At 36.5% G+C, this 16,627-nt stretch overlaps 1 protein-coding gene across 18 annotated transcripts in view; it reads left to right on the forward strand.

Moving 5' to 3' along the window:
* Nucleotides 1-16,627, forward strand: part of Pgant9 (polypeptide N-acetylgalactosaminyltransferase 9) — a 264,067-nt gene that overhangs the window by 221,082 nt on the left and 26,358 nt on the right. For all 18 annotated transcript variants that reach the window (XM_067770414.1, XM_067770397.1, XM_067770404.1 and 15 more), the window contains one exon: nucleotides 15,577-15,795. In XM_067770414.1, the coding sequence (XP_067626515.1) occupies nucleotides 15,577-15,795 (219 nt within the window). The remainder of the gene's footprint in view (nucleotides 1-15,576; nucleotides 15,796-16,627) is intronic.

Raw genomic sequence — 16,627 nt, forward strand, 5'->3', positions numbered from 1 at the left:
AGGTTCATCTTAAAGTTTGTGATAGTACTAACTTTAGCCTGACAGCCTGTAGGATCTACTTATTTATGGATTGACACAATAAACAGACCATAACCCTTCCGTTGATTTGAACCATCGGGACATACGTGCATAGTATGTTCTGCCATTTCTGCACTCTGCCTCTAACCAGCTCAATTGTGGCCCTCAGATCACTTTCGAAGCTCGGGCACGGGAATATATATTTGCCCGATATTAGATTGATATTATCCGCTATAACCATACGGCCTGCACTCAAGCTGCCCCGGCGCTTTAAGCTTTGTTGCAGTGGCTAACGAGATATTTTTGGCCATGAGACCTGAAGGCAGAATCTTTAGAATGGCAGGCAATTCTGCTGTCGCGGTAGTTATAAGGGTTTCCCTTATGATAACCATTTATAATCCATTTATGGAATGATCTAAACGTAGTCGGTTTCACTGCATTGACGGGGTGGACACGCATTCATATGTATATGCATAGAAAATTTCCCTCAACAATACTAACAGCATTTTTGTGAACAATTTTTTATGTCTCAATTGGCCAATCAATATATCGTAAATTGTGCAGGGCTACCGAGTAAATTTTTCATATGCACGCTTACCAAATATACAAACATTAGTATATACAAAAGTATAGTAATTTTTTTTTAAAGGTTGCTTTGCAGATAAAAACGTGCACTCTTTTTTCGACTTTTCTGTGTATGCACATTTGATTCTTCGTTTCAAGTATGCGCTTTGTCCAAAATCTGCATAACTGAAGAGAAGGCAAAATAAACTCATACACCTAAAAAGTACCACCCGCCTAAACATACCAACGCATATACATACCTATAATATAGGTCCTGCATATATATATACAAAACTAATCCTCAAAGAACAAGCACATTTGCTTTCAACCTTTTAACCCTGTCAATTTGGAGGGTTTGAAAACAGAGAAGCGGGGTGTATGCTTGACGGAAAGGAATGAGTAGGTCAACACTGAACTACATAGACTTTTAAAAGTTAGTGGCCCATAGATTCGAGTTGATGTCCATAAATATGGATTTAATGCAACGGAATCGACCTCAGTAGAAACTTTGAACTTGAAGTGTCTATGTCAAGTGACTTCTAAATTCGCTGTGTAACATGAACAGCAAACAAGCAGAATATTCTGTGGCTGTTTAGCGTAGGAGCGTAAGTGCTTTGGCATGCAAATATCGAAATGAATTCAGTTGCATACGAGTGTTCTTACATTTGTGAGTAGTTGTTGCTGTTGTTGTAGTAGTACTTCCACTCATCCAACAGGTGCAATCCCTCACTAATTTTCGATTTCAATACGGTTGGACCAGAGCGATAGGGGTTTTAGGGGCGTTTATTCCACATTGCAATATAAAATATGGTTGCAATCATGTGCGTACGCATTACAAGCGGAAAATACATTGGCTATGTCGGGCTTGATTCTGTATAGGTGAGAGTTAAACAAATTGCAGTATCCAAATAGAAATTGAGATAGAGTGATGCGCGTCTTCCTGGGAAGCTTGCTTTTCTCCAACTGCGAGTTTAGGGTATTTGTATTTCGGAACGAGGTTCAGCGGTCAATCCCTGGCATTGTGGTCCGACGCCTTTTTAAGGATATTTCTAATGGCCTTGTCATGCTCCTCCTTTTCAAAGAGCTGAGATTTTAAGTACCAGATTTCTTCATACTGCTTACAGAGATGACTCCTTAAGTTCCTAGGATTCCCATATATCTGGATATTCAGTAGGAACTATTTGTTCAGCATTTAATTTATCTCCTTTATGGGGAGTATTCTCACCTCAGGAGGTGATGTTCTTGGGACATAAGAAGACATCCTGTGAGAGTTCTGAGCGTGGTGCTTTTACAGGCAAGAAGCTTCCTCCAGGGTGTTTCTTTTATGCTTGGCGACCTATTTGAGACGCGTAGCATAAAAGTGCGCCTTGAGTTTGCTTTCAATTATTTTACGCTTATTTCTCCTGCACTAACGCAACTGCTTCGTGACTAAAACAATTAAAATAAGTTAGCCTGAAGTGTCGCTTACTTTCGGAAAGTCAGCATAACAAGCAAATTCTACAGTGGTCTAGGTAATCTAAAACAGTTAGAAATTTTGTTCAAAAAAAATTGTTCGCGTTGAAAAATTTAAAATATAGAGATCGATAAATTTCGATATCATATCGAAATATTTGCAATAATTAAAGAGTAATTATTTTATAATGTCTGGATAACTCTTCGATCTTTCAATCACTTTTCAATAAAAAACCGATAACTCGCAGACAAAAAATCGTCAACACATTGATATGTTTTGCTGTAGAAATACTATTTTATAACAAATCGATATCTCATCTATACCTCGTCGATAATATACCTATAACCCCTTAGCATGTCGGTGACAAACCGTCCTTTTCTTATATCGTTTCCCTTCCTTTCCTTGCCTTCTGGGTTAAAAAGAATTGGAGTTATTACGATCAAAAAAAGGATGGACAACATTTATTTATTTAATATGGAATTCACTTCATATCTAAGCAGCTCTGAGTGACATGTAATGATAAAACGAGATCTGGCGATTTTCTTTCTGTTCTCTGAAGTCAGATCATCGTACAAAAATGTCAAGCTTTCAAAAGCATTTTGGAGACTCAATAAACTTTGCTAACATATTTCGATTATGTGTCCTGATGCCAAACAATAACAATTCAATTTTAAATAACATTTTGAAACCTCCAAACCATACATGTTAAATTCCAATTAGAATTAGCAATTGATGCAATTGGTTTATATTCTCTAATTCATTAAACAATTAGAAATAGTTCAACTATTCCCATTAGATAATTCAAATTTTTATTCAATGGTAAATCTAATTGCAATTAGTTGACATTAGCAAAAAAAATTGGGTTACCTTTACAATTAGAAATCCAATTGACTTCTGATAATGCAATTAGATATTCAATTAGCTCGAATTAGAATCAACTAATTGCAATTAATTACCATTGGAATAAAAACTTCAATTATCTAATGGGAATTTGTTGAACTAATTCTAATTATTTATTGAATTAGAGAATTTCGCAAATGAAGGTTAATTAGCAATAATTAGCATTATCTAATCATTACTTAACATCTATGCTCCAAACCCATGTATGATTTGTATAGACATCAGCAAGGAAACTGTTTTGCACGAGAAATTCAAACATACATTTAGGCGCTCAACTGTCTATCAAATTCAAGCTCTATAGTGCAGAGTGTACACATATGAAATATGGCTGACTGGCAAAAAAACAGTCATATATATACAAAAGGTATAAAACAGGGAGAGTTTGAGAGGAGGCAGACTTAATTGAAAAATATAAAAATTTAAAATAGTCAGCCTTGTGCTAAAACAAGCACGAAAAGTGTTAGTGCAACTGCCCCATTGGGACCTATAGCGGCAGCCGACTAGACTAGGATGAGCGCAGAGCTGGCCTAGTGGTCAGATTAAAAACTGTAGAGCGAAGGAATAAAAAATTAAAAAAAAACTATCAGTTAGAAAAAAAATGTTGCAGAAAAATTTGATTCCTGAAAAAAAGTCTCTGAAAACAAAAATTTGTGATGTACAGAAAAAGCAAAACAAAAAAACACAAAACAGAATTTCAAAAGAGGAGAGAGCCTTACAATATGGCGAATGTGGATAGAAGGAAAATGATGCGTCAGCTGGTGAAATGAATTCCTGACTGACCGTTTGGGTGACTGAATAGCTGTTTGCTTGACAACAAAATCGTAAAGCAATCTGCGAACTGACAAAAACAGTCAACTAAAAAATGCTAAACTACCAAATCGAATGAATAAATGAATGAATAAACACGTTTTAATGAAATAAATCAATGAGTAGACGAAGGCAACGGGCGATTAGAAAAAGCGGAAATAAAAAAATATCTAAGTGGAGCAAAAGTGCGGCAGAAAAAATGTTCTGAAAACAAGACGTTGCAATAAACAAAATAAACTGCAGAAAAACGTTGTGAATAAAAAGATTGAATGAGGACTTTGGCCGCCTTTTTAAAAACAATTAACAAGTGGAGTGAAGTTTTTCTGTGAACTAATTTAATTTATAAACTAAAAAAACAAAAGCAATCATTGAATGAATGCAAGGCTTACAGAGGCACAAAGCAAATATTTGGAAAAAACAGTAAGCAAGTGAGTTTAGTCGAGCTATTTTGAAACAAATATCATTCAAATTAACGATGAAATTTTGCAATGTAATTTTTCATTTAGCATCTTTTTCATGCCATTATGGAATTATATCGGGATATTTTGGGATAGTTTCGCCACGTTTCGAGGTAACTCTTTTTGGAATCATTTCGGAATAATGCCGTTTTTGGAATCATTTTGCCAACAGTTTTGAATTATTTCTGAACTGCAGTACCAGTTTGAAACAATTACATCGAAAGATATGAACTAATTACAAGTGATTCATGAGGTTGTAAGGGGCAACCCTTTCAAGAGGTTGCCAGTGTAATTTATAGCTTATCCAAACCAATTAACAAACTAACCTACTTTTAGCGAACCTTGTTTGTTTAGCAGGCGATGCTCTGGTGACTCCAAACACCTTACAGAAAGAGGGCGTTGGATGATCTAGAATGTTCAATATGGTCATGTCAAATCGTGTCCGGAATGGTCCAGCTAGTACTTTAACGATACTATTATCTGGAACATACAGGATCAATATATCGCAAAGCGTCATCAGTATCGATAAAACTCCTTAAAACTTTCGGGGAGTCTCCTTATCGCTAAAAGAAAAAGTAATTATAAGATTTTGACGCCTTGAACGTTTGAAGTCTTCCTGAAAGAAGCCGTAATGTAATGCACGAAAATGCACAAGAAAAGATACAACATATTCCACAAATTACCCCCAAAAAACAAAAAACGAAGTCTTGTGAAGCGCAAAATCGTCAGAAGGGTATAACATGGTTTACGATTCACCAGACATTTCGAGAGAGTTGGACTTGGCTGTTTGGTGTTAGCACTGCCAATCTGAGAAATTCCTATTATCAATGTAATTTCAAATAGTCTCTATAAGAGCTTGTCTGGTTTAAGTTAGTTTACCTTAACATAAGAAAGAAATGAAAAAAATTTAAATTTCTACGCCGGGAATGTTACTAAGAAATTCAGGCAAAGAAACACGGCATCGGTTATGTTTGTAACTGATAGAGATAATCAGCTTCTTGCGCAGTAACTCCTGCATCTTGTAACAAAGAACTAAGCGGGGATGTAGACAGGGTAATTCACAAATAGGTGCTGATAAATCCTTTAAAAATTCGTTGAGAATTTGAAATATATCCGTCATGGGCGGAAAACAAAATCAATGCCTTGTTAGTGGAATTTATATCCGGATCTCATCATTCTGCTTACAGAGAAGTCCACTTTTGCTGCTGATTTTAGCATATATCTGCTGAAGTATCCCTGATAGTGACTTGGCATTAACATCGTACATAGTTACCTATACCAAAAATTATAAATTCACAAAACGTTAAAACATCTAAGATAAACGCACCAAACTGAAAAGCGATGCAAATAAACGCTTAACTTAACAAAGCAAACATAGTCAACTGGAAAATTTTGCACAAGTGAGAAAATAAAAAATTTGATAAAGAAACTTTGAGATAGAAACTAAAACTGAATGCCACACAAAGTGTTGAAATTTTTCATGACGAACTAAATACTTCCGTTGTCGCTGTGTAAATACTTAGCGCTTGGCCGGCCATCATTTTACTTTTTCATATTTTCTACTTGTTTTTTCGAGTAAAAAGCTTCCTTTCAAATGAATCCGTTACGGAAGCGGACTAAAAGCAAAGCCAAATCTAAGTAAACTGGACATAAAGTTAGAATATACATTGTAGGTCAAGTGTCACTTGTCTGGCACCTAGTTTTCTGTGTTTTTGTTCCACCACTTTCCACACGAATTCTGATGATGTTTTTTGTACAAAAATAATGTAAATACGAAAAGATTAAGCAAATTGAAAGTGCAGAACATGGAACAATGAGGAGCTGAAAGGACAGCTTATGAGGTGGAAGAATACATATTTAATATGAAAAAGAACAAGTAAGGAAGGCTAAGTTCGGGTGTAACCGAACATTACATACTCAGTTGAGAGCTGTGGAGACAAAGTAAAGGAAAATCACCATGTTGTAAAAAGAACCTAGGGTAACCCTGGAATGTGTTTGTATGACGAAGGGTATTAAAGAGTATTTTATGAGGAAGTGCGCCATAGTTCTATAGATGGACGCCTTTTCGGGATATCGTTATAAAAGTGGACCAAGGTTGACTCTAGAATGCGTTTGTACAATATGGGTATCAAACGAAAGGTGTTAATAAGTGTTTTAAAAGGTAGTGGGCGTTAGTTCTATGGGTGGACGCCTTTTCGGGATATCGCCATAAACGTGTACCAGGGGTGACTCTAGAATGCGTTTGTACAATATGGGTATCAAATGAAAGGTGTTAATGAATATTATAAAAAGGAGTGGGCCTTAGTTCTATATGTGGACGCCTTCTCGAGATATCGCCATAAATGTGGACCAGGGGTGACTCTAGAATGTGTTTGTACGATATGGGTATCAAATTAAAGGTATTAATGAGGGTTTTAAAAGGGAGTGGTGGTAGTTGTATCTGTGAAAGCGTTTTCGAGATATCGACCAAAATGTGGACCAGGGTGATCCAGAACATCATCTGTCGGGTACCACTAATTTATTTATATATGTAATATCACGAACAGTATTCCTTCCAAGATTCCAACGGCTTTTGATTTCGCCCTGCAAAACTTTTTCATTTTCTTCTGCTTAATATGGTAGGTGTCACACCCATTTTACCAAGTTTTTTTCTAAAGTTATATTTTGCGTCAATAGACCAATACAATTACCGTATTTCATCCCTTTTTTCGAATTTGGTATATAATTATGGCATTTTTTTCATTTTTCGTAATTTTCGATATCGAAAAAGTGGGCGTGGTCATAGTCGGATTTCGGCCTTTTTTTACACCAATACAAAGTGAGTTCAGATAAGTACGTGAACTGAGTTTAGTAAAGATATATCGATTTTTGCTCAAGTTATCGTGTTAACGGCCGAGCGGAAGGACAGACGGTCGACTGTGTACAAAAACTGGGCGTGGCTTCAACCGATTTCGCCCTTTTTCACAGAAAACAGTTATCGTCCTAGAATCTAAGCCTCTACCAAATTTCACAAGGATTGGTAAATTTTTGTTCGACTTATGGCATTAAAAGTATCCTAGAAAAATTAAATGAAAAAGGGCGGAGCCACGCCAGTTTTGAAATTTTCTTTTATTTTTGTATTTTGTTGCAACATAACATTACTGGAGTTGAATGTTGACATAATTTACTTATATACTGTAAAGATATTAACTTTTATTTTAAAATTTGAATTTAAAAAAATTTTTTTTTAAAAAGTGGGCGTAGTCGTTCTCCGATTTTGCTAATTTATATCAAGCTGACATATAGTAATAAGAGTAACGTTCCTGCCAAATTTCATCATGATATATTCAACGACTGCCAAATTACAGCTTGCAAAACTTCTAAATTACCTTCTTTTAAAAGTGGGCGGTGCCACGCCCATTGTGCAAAATTTTACCAGCTTTATATTCTGCGTCATAAGTTCAACTCACGTACCAAGTTTCATCGCTTAATCCGTATTTGGTAATGAATTATCGCACTTTTTCGATTTTCCGAAATTTTCGATATTGAAAAAGTGGGCGTGGTTATTGTCCGATATCGTTCATTTTAAATAGCGATCTGAGATGAGTGCCCAGGAACCCACGTACCAAATTTCATCAAGATACCTCCAAATTTACTCAATTTATCGTGTTAACGGACAGACGGACGGACGGACGGACATGGCTCAATCGAATTTTTTTTCGGTACTGATGATTTTGATATATGGAAGTCTACATCTATCTCGATTCCTTTATACCTGTACAACCAACCGTTTTCCAATCAAAGTTAATATACTCTGTGAGCTCTGCTCAACTGAGTATAAAAAGAACAAGTAAGGAAGGCTAAGTTCGGGTGTAACCGAACATAACATACTCAGCTGAGAGCTATGGAGACAAAATAAGGAAAATCAATCTGGGGTAACCCTGGAATGTGGTTGTATAACATGTGTATCAAATGAAAGGTATTAAAGAGTATTTTAAGAGAGAGTAGGCCATAGTTCTATGGATGAACGCCATTTAGGGATATCGCCATAAAGGTAGACCAGGGCTGACTCTAGAATTTGTTTGTACGATATGGGTATCAAATGAAAGGTGTTACTGAGCATTTTAAGAGGCAGTGGGCCTTAGGTCTATCGGTGGACGCCTTTTCGAGATGTCCCCATTAAGGTGGACCAGGGGTGATTCTATAATGTGTTTGTACGATATGGGTATCAAATGAAAGCTGTTAATGAGTATTTTGAAAAGGAGTGATCCTTAGTTCCATAGGTGGACGCCGTTTCGAGATATCGCCATAAAGGTGGACCAGGGGTGTCTCTAGAATGTGTTTGTACGATATGGGAATCAAATGAAAGGTGTTACTGAGCCTTTTAAGAGGGAGTGGGCATTAGGTCTATAGGTGGACGCCTTTTCGAGATATCGCCATTAGGGTGGGCCAGGGGTGACTCTAGAATGTTTGTACGGTATGGGTATCAAACGAAAGGTGTTACTGAGCATTTTAAGAGGGAGTGGGCATTAGGTCTATAGGTGGGCGCCTTTTCGAGATATCGCCATTAGGGTGGGCCAGGGGTGACTCTAGAATGTGTTTGTACGATATGTGCATCAAACGAAAGGTGTTACTGAGCATTTTAAGAGGGAGTGGGCATTAGGTCTATAGGTGGACGCCCTTTCGAGATATCGCCATTAGGGTGGGCCAGGGGTGACTCTAGAATGTTTGTACGATATGGGTATCAAACGAAAGGTGTTACTGAGCATTTTAAGAGGGAGTGGGCATTAGGTCTATAGGTGGACGCCTTTTCGAGATATCGCCATTAGGGTGGGCCAGGGGTGACTCTAGAATGTGTTTGTACGATATGGGTATCAAATGAAAGGTGGTAAGGAGTATTTTAAAAGGGAGTAATCCTTAGTTCTATAGGTGGACGCCTTTTCGAGATATCGCCATAAAGGTGGACCAAGGGTGACTCTAGAATGTTTGTACGATATGGGTATCAAACGAAAGGTGTTACTGAGCATTTTAAGAGGGAGTGGGCATTAGGTCTATAGGTGGACGCCTTTTCGAGATATCGCCATTAGGGTGGGCCAGGGTGACTCTAGAATGTGTTTGTACGATATGGGTATCAAATGAAAGGTGGTAATGAGTATTTTAAAAGGGAGTAATCCTTAGTTCTATAGGTGGACGCCTTTTCGAGATATCGCCATAAAGCTGGACCAAGGGTGACTCTAGAATGTTTGTACGGTATGGGTATCAAACGAAAGGTGTTACTGAGCATTTTAAGAGGGAGTGGGCATTAGGTCTATAGGTGGACGCCTTTTCGAGATATCGCCATTAGGGTGGGCCAGGGTGACTCTAGAATGTGTTTGTAAGATATGGGTATCAGATGAAAGGTGGTAATGAGTATTTTAAAAGGGAGTAATCCTTAGTTCTATAGGTGGACGCCTTTTCGAGATATCGCCATTAGGGTGGGACAGGGGTGACTCTAGAATGTTTGTATGATATGGGTGTCAAACGAAAGGTGTTACTGAGCATTTTAAGAGGGAGTGTACATTAGGTCTATAGGTGGACGCCTTTTCGAGATATCGCCATTAGGGTGGGCCAGGGGTGACTCTAGAATGTTTGTACGATATGGGTATCAAACGAAAGGTGTTACTGAGCATTTTAAGAGGGAGTGGACATTAGGTCTATAGGTGGACGCCTTTTCGAGATATCGCCATTAGGGTGGGCCAGGGTGACTCTAGAATGTGTTTGTACGATATGGGTATCAAATGAAAGGTGGTAATGAGTATTTTAAAAGGGAGTAATCCTTAGTTCTATAGGTGGGCGCCTTTTCGAAATATCGCCATTAGGGTGGGCCAGGTGTGACTCTAGAAAGTTTGTACGATATGGGTATCAAACGAAAGCTGTTACTGAGCATTTTAAGAGGGAGTGGGCATTAGGTCTATAGGTGGACGCCTTTTCGAGATATTGCCATTAGGGTGGGCAATGGGTGACTCTAGAATGTTTGTACGATATGGGTATCAAACGAAAGGTGTTACTGAGCATTTTAAGAGGGAGTGGACACTAGGTCTATAGGTGGACGCCTTTTCGAGATATCGCCATTAGGGTGGGCCAGGGGTTACTCTAGAATGTTTGTACGATATGGGTATCAAACGAAAGGTGTTACTGAGCATTTTAAGAGAGAGGGGGCATTAGTTCTATAGGTGGACGCCTTTTCGAGATATCGCCATTAGGGTGGGACAGGGGTGACTCTGGTATGTTTTTGTACGACATGGATATCAAATTAAAGGTATTAATGAGGGTTTTAAAAGCGAGTGGCCCTTAGATGTATATGTGAAGGCGTTCTCGTGATATCCACCAAAATGTGGACCAGGTGATCCAGAAAATCATCTGTCGGGTACTGCTAATTTATTTATATATGCAATACCACTAACAGTATTCCTGCCAAGATTCCAAGGGCTGTTTATTTCGCCTTGTAGAACTTTTTCATTTTCTTCTACTTAATATGGTAGGTGTCACACCCATTTTACAAAGATTTTTCCAAAGTTATATTTTGCGTCAACAAACCAATCCAGTTACCATGTTTCATCCCTTTTTTCGTATTTGGTATAGAATTATGGCATTTTTTTCATTTTTCGTAATTTTCGATATCGATAAAGTGGGCGTGGTTATGGTCAGATTTCGCCCATTTTTTATACCAAGAAAAAGTGAGCTCAGGTAAGTACGTGGGCTAAGTTTAGTAAAGATATATCGGATTTTGCTCAAGTTATTGTGTTAATGGCCGAGCGGAAGGACAGACGGTGGACTGTGTATAAAAACTGGGCGTGGCTTCCACCGATTTCGCCCATTTTCACAGAGAACAGTTACCGTCATAGAATCTATGCTCCTACCAAATTTGAGAAGGATTGGTAAATTTTTGTTCGACTTATGGCAATAAAAGTATTCTAGACAAACTAAATGAAAATGGGCGGAGCCACGCCCATTTTGAAATTTTCTTTTATTTTTGTATTTTGTTGCATCATATCATTACTGGAGTTGAATTTTGACTTAATTTACTTATATACAGTAAAGATATTAAATTTTTTGGTAAAATTTGAATTTAAAAAAATTTTTTTTTAAAAAGTGGGCGTGTTCTTAATCCAATTTTGCTAATTTTTTTTTAGCACATATAGAGTAATAGTAGTAACGTTCCTGCCAAATTTCATCATGATATCTTCAACGACTGCCAAATTACAGCTTGCAAAACTTTTAAATTACCTTTTTGTAAAAGTGGGCCGGGCCACGCCCATTGTCCAAAATCTTACTAATTTTCTATTCTGCGTCATAACATCAACCCATCTACCAAGTTTCGTCGCTTTATCTGTCTTTTGTAATGAGTTATCGCACTTTTTCGGTTTTTCGAAATTTTCGATATCGAAAAAGTGGGCGTGGTTATAGTCCGATATCGTTCATTTTAAATAGCGATCTGAGATGAGTGCTCAGGAACCTACATACCAAATTTCATCAAGATACCTCAAAATTTACTCAAGTTATCGTGTTAACGGACGGACGGACGGACGGACGGACGGACATGGCTCACTCAAATTTTTTTTCGATCCTGATGATTTTGATATATGGAAGTCTATATCTATCTCGATTCCTTTATATATGTACAACCAACCGTTATCCAATCAAACTTAATATACTCTGTGAGCTCTGCTCAACTGAGTATAAAAACGAGAATAGAAAAGTGGAATGAATTAAAAGCGTATTTAAAATACTCTTTTACCGGTTCAAAGCGAAAACGCGATAAGGTTTTTTACTGCTATCCTATAGAGCTGTGAAAGTGTCAAGCTGCGAGCGAGCGAAACGAGACGTGTATCATACACGATGAACGTAATCCATGATAACGAGTTCATCACCTCCCTTGCTATCAGGCAATGAGGAAATATGATTCCTTCTATAACTCTAACATTCTCCGAACTTCGTTTAATAGTTAATTTACAAACTTGAGCTGACTTTTCTGGTAGTTCTTTCAGGCATGATTCCGATTAGCTCAAATATGAAGCTTGATTTCTTCTTGCAAGAAGTCGCTCTTCCCTGTTGTAGGCAGCGTCATTCTTAACCAAGGCGCACACACACAACCAATTGTAGTTTCCTACTTACACATGCAAGGTCTTACAAAGTCAATCAATTATTCTTGCTTAACGACTTTGCCTGTTAATGTCAGTTTAATTAACTTAAAGTCATATTGTTTCAATTTCAAAAACAAAATGCTTTTATGTGATTCAATTTATTTTTCAGCATATATGTATGCATAAATATGTTCATATACATACATATGTGTATATGTGTTTGTATGCTTAAAGTACTCTTTGAAAATCTCTGCAAAATTGTTCATTCCTTTAATGTTGGCACTTTCAAATTGTACTTCCACTTTACTCAAAAAAAATTTTTATATATCAAATTGTATAAGTTACTAAATACCTCCCTACGTATGAAAGTGCAAATCTCCTACACAAACATTGTATATGCAGTTACTTTATGACACAGCAGGCAAATCAATAATTCGTGTCCGAAAACTTTGGTTCAGAACTAGAGCTAAAACGACAAAGAAGAATTTCTATCGTACCTATTTATCTATAAGCATATAAAAAAAAAATATATATATATGAGAGCAGAAAAATAGAAGTGGACATTTTTTTTTTTCAAATTTCTTCAATGAAATACATTTTTTTATTTTCGGTATTTAATAAATAAAATTAAATGGCCTCAAATAATTCGATAGTTCAAGAATATCTAACAATAAATTTTGAACTTTTTATTTTGAGATCTGTGAATTTTTTTAAAGTATGCAGTTTTGTAGCAGAAACAGGTTTAGTCCAACAAAGTTATAGATATCCCAAAATCTACATTGATCTTTGACAATTTTTTACGAAATTTTCATCAATATAAAAAGATTTTTCACATTTTGTATGCATAAAATCTGAGGCATTGTGGCTAAGACGTTTTAAGCATAGACGTCAATATAACAAATAAACACGATCACCTGATTTTTAAGGATACTATAGCTGTCTCATTCTGCGTTTCTTTTTATCATTTGGTGAAGTAAGCCGGCCCTATTCGCCGCCATATTTAACATTCTGTCAAAACGCTGCCAAAACGTTAAAAAAAATTTTTAGTAAGGATCGTAGGCTAGTTAGACCTAATTATGTTTGGTGCAAACAAACGCTTTATTTCACCTTCTTGCCCACGTTTCGCTGAATATTCCAGCATAATCAGGGGCTACACTATTTATTTTTCATAAAAGATAACAAACATAATTTTATATGTATAAACATTCATAACATTTAACATGTAGAACAACCAATTTGACTTACAATAACAGTAAACAGTATGAACACTTAAAGATTAATCATCCGTACCACCTTGCGTGGTAGTTTTGTCATTACTAAAATTATTACTTAAACATAACATGTATGCAGCGCCTATGCAGTCGTAGTCTTCTTTTTTGTTGATCGTCTTTTCTCTATTTCTCAATATGTGCAAGCTTTCCAATCTGTATCTGGACAATTCTCTTTTTTCCTTATCAATAATTTTGGTGTTGTTAAAATCAGCTGTGTGGCCACTGCTTATTATGTGTTGGGAGAGCGCAGTGCTTGGCTTTTGTTTTTTCACGTCTGCTTTGTGTTCGGCTATTCGTATACCAAGCTCTCGTTTTGTAGTTCCGATATAAATCTTATCACAGTTTTCGTTCTCTTTTCCATTGCATTCTATCTTGTATATCACATTGTTTTGTTGTAGCTTGTCTATTGGATCTTTTGTTCTTGTGTAAATTTTGGATAATGTGTTGTTGGATTTGTAAGCTAAGGTGATGTTTTGTTCTTTTAGTATGTTGTGGTCTATTGTACTAAGCTTTGGGATATATGTGACGCTGCAATATTTCTTTACTTCTGTTGTTGCATTTTGTGGTTTATTGTGGGGGTTGCTATTTTTCATGATTTCCTGGTTTATTAGTTCATGTATCAAGTGGTCGGGGTAATTATTATTTTTCAAGATTATGTGTATTTTTTCTATATTACTTTCATGAAATTTTTCGTGACTAATCGTCATTATTTTTCGTATCAGATTCTTCGCTGTATTGATTTTATACTTTCTTGGTTGGGAGGATAAAAAATTAATCAGGCGACCAGAGGATGTTGGCTTCGAGTACCAATTTAAAATAATACTGTTGTTGGCTTTGTGTATGCGAACATCTAGAAAAGGGATGCTCTCATTTTCTTCCATTTCTATTGTAAATTGTAGTTTGTGGTGGTATTTGTTTAGTGTCTCGAGTATTATATTCACGTCTTTGCGTTTCTCTATTGCAAAAATGTCGTCTACATATTTGGTGATAAATTTAATGTCAGTACTATGTTGTTGTTTTAGTATGGTGTTGTCAATTAGGTCGTCCATGACAATATCGGCTATTGTTGGTGAGAGCGGATTTCCCATGGGCATTCCAAAAGTTTGAGTGTATAGTTTGTTATTGCACATGAAATAATTGTTTTCTCTGAGGCAGAAGTCAAGTATTTCTTGGAATTTTGCTTTTGTGATGTTAGTTGTGTGTTGAATTTTGTCCCATTTTCTCATTATTATTCTAATTGCTAACATTATAGGTATATTTGTAAACAACGACACGACATCAAAAAAAAAAACTTGAACACTTTGTCAGTTAGTTTCACACCATTGTTTTGTAAACAATGATCGATGGATTTGCTCAAATAGCATACGGTAATAGCTCTTCCTTATTTGGAACACGTGGGCAATTGAAAAGCAAAGTTCTCTCTCGACAAACAAAGATCTACGCTCTACAAGTCGCTTATCATACCTGTCCTGAAGTATGGCTTGGAATATGATTCCGGTGTGGAAAGAAGATAAGGTGGCTCCTGGAGAGTTGGAGAGTAAAATTTTTCCGAAGATTTATGGTCATGTCCGTGACACCGACGGCGAGTAACGAAGGAGGCACATACAATGATAAGCTGTTTGAGCTTTGCGCAGATGTAAAGACAGTGCAGCGACTAAAATCACAACGCTTTCGCTGGCTAGATGAGGTTTTGTTAACGAACGAAGACGATCCGGCCAAAAAAAAGGGACTATAACACAAAACTAGTAGCGATGACAAATGGTCTAGAAGCGTACTAGTTCAGAGCTGAAGAAATTTTCCGACAGTGCAAACGAAGCAGTTGCACAAACGTAAGCTTTATGTACTAAATTGTGCAAGTGTTTTGTGGGGTTTAAAGTTAAAACTAAGAAGTTAATACGACTACCATTCATTAAATTAAATTAATATACGCACAAACTTATTGAAATTTTCTTTATCCTTTGTATTTGTTATATTTAAATGCTACTTAATTTTTTTCTTTCTAGAACTCTGCTGAACCTGTCTATTCACCCACAATGGCTGGTGGTCTATTCTCTATAGATCGCAACTTTTTCGAACGTCTTGGCACTTATGACTCAGGTTTCGATATTTGGGGTGGTGAAAATTTGGAACTATCTTTCAAGACATGGATGTGTGGGGGTACTTTGGAGATTGTACCCTGTTCGCATGTTGGTCACATATTCCGTAAGCGGTCGCCATATAAGGTACGTGTGGAAGGGAGATGGAGAAAACAAATTCGGAATAAAATATGCATATTCCAAATACGGCCTTTTAAATAGCAACCGTGGAAAATGTTTAACACGGGGCCGTTTTTTCTGTCGTTTCTAAATTTTGTCTGCTCGCCTAGAAAGGAAATTTCCTTGAATAGCAACAACAAATCAAGCGACACAGTTCTGCTCGCTTAATTTGTTTTTGTTTTCCAATTAAAATTTTTTACTAAGCAAAATTTTAAGTGAAAAGGGACCCTAATATTGAGCGTCGTAATATTCATTATGCTTCCTCTATGACTCACAAAATTTGCACTCAAGTGATTTGCCAATTACTCTCTAATCCATTATCCACTTTAGCAGAAGTTCTAATACATTTAATTAAATTTGGCTTGTACCTGTCAAAAAGGTTAATAAGTTAACAAATTCTTGCTGATTGTTCAATGACCTTCAAACTTTCAAGATGAGGCCAATTGCAAAGAATGTTATGTATTTGATATTATAAAGTGTGTGACGCATAAGTTTGAGCAAACCCCAAATCAAATTCGAGTGGCTTAAAGCTCAACTTTATAGCTTGTAAACAGATGCACACACACAAATGCAATTGTTCTATTGCATTCACGGTTGCCACTTTCATCGATTTTGGTTAATTTTCTTATATTTCGTCCACTCGCTAGGCTACCCACTTTCCGAAAGAAGAAAATGACTGTGAAAAATGTATGATATAAAGGCGACATCCTAAACAATAACAGAATATACAGTGAACAAATTTTTTTTTCAGTAAAATAATAAACATTTTTGATTTTTATTTCGATATCACTAATAACTT

This window comes from Eurosta solidaginis, chromosome 3, assembly GCF_040869045.1.
Source record: "Eurosta solidaginis isolate ZX-2024a chromosome 3, ASM4086904v1, whole genome shotgun sequence".
NCBI lineage: Eukaryota > Metazoa > Arthropoda > Insecta > Diptera > Tephritidae > Eurosta > Eurosta solidaginis.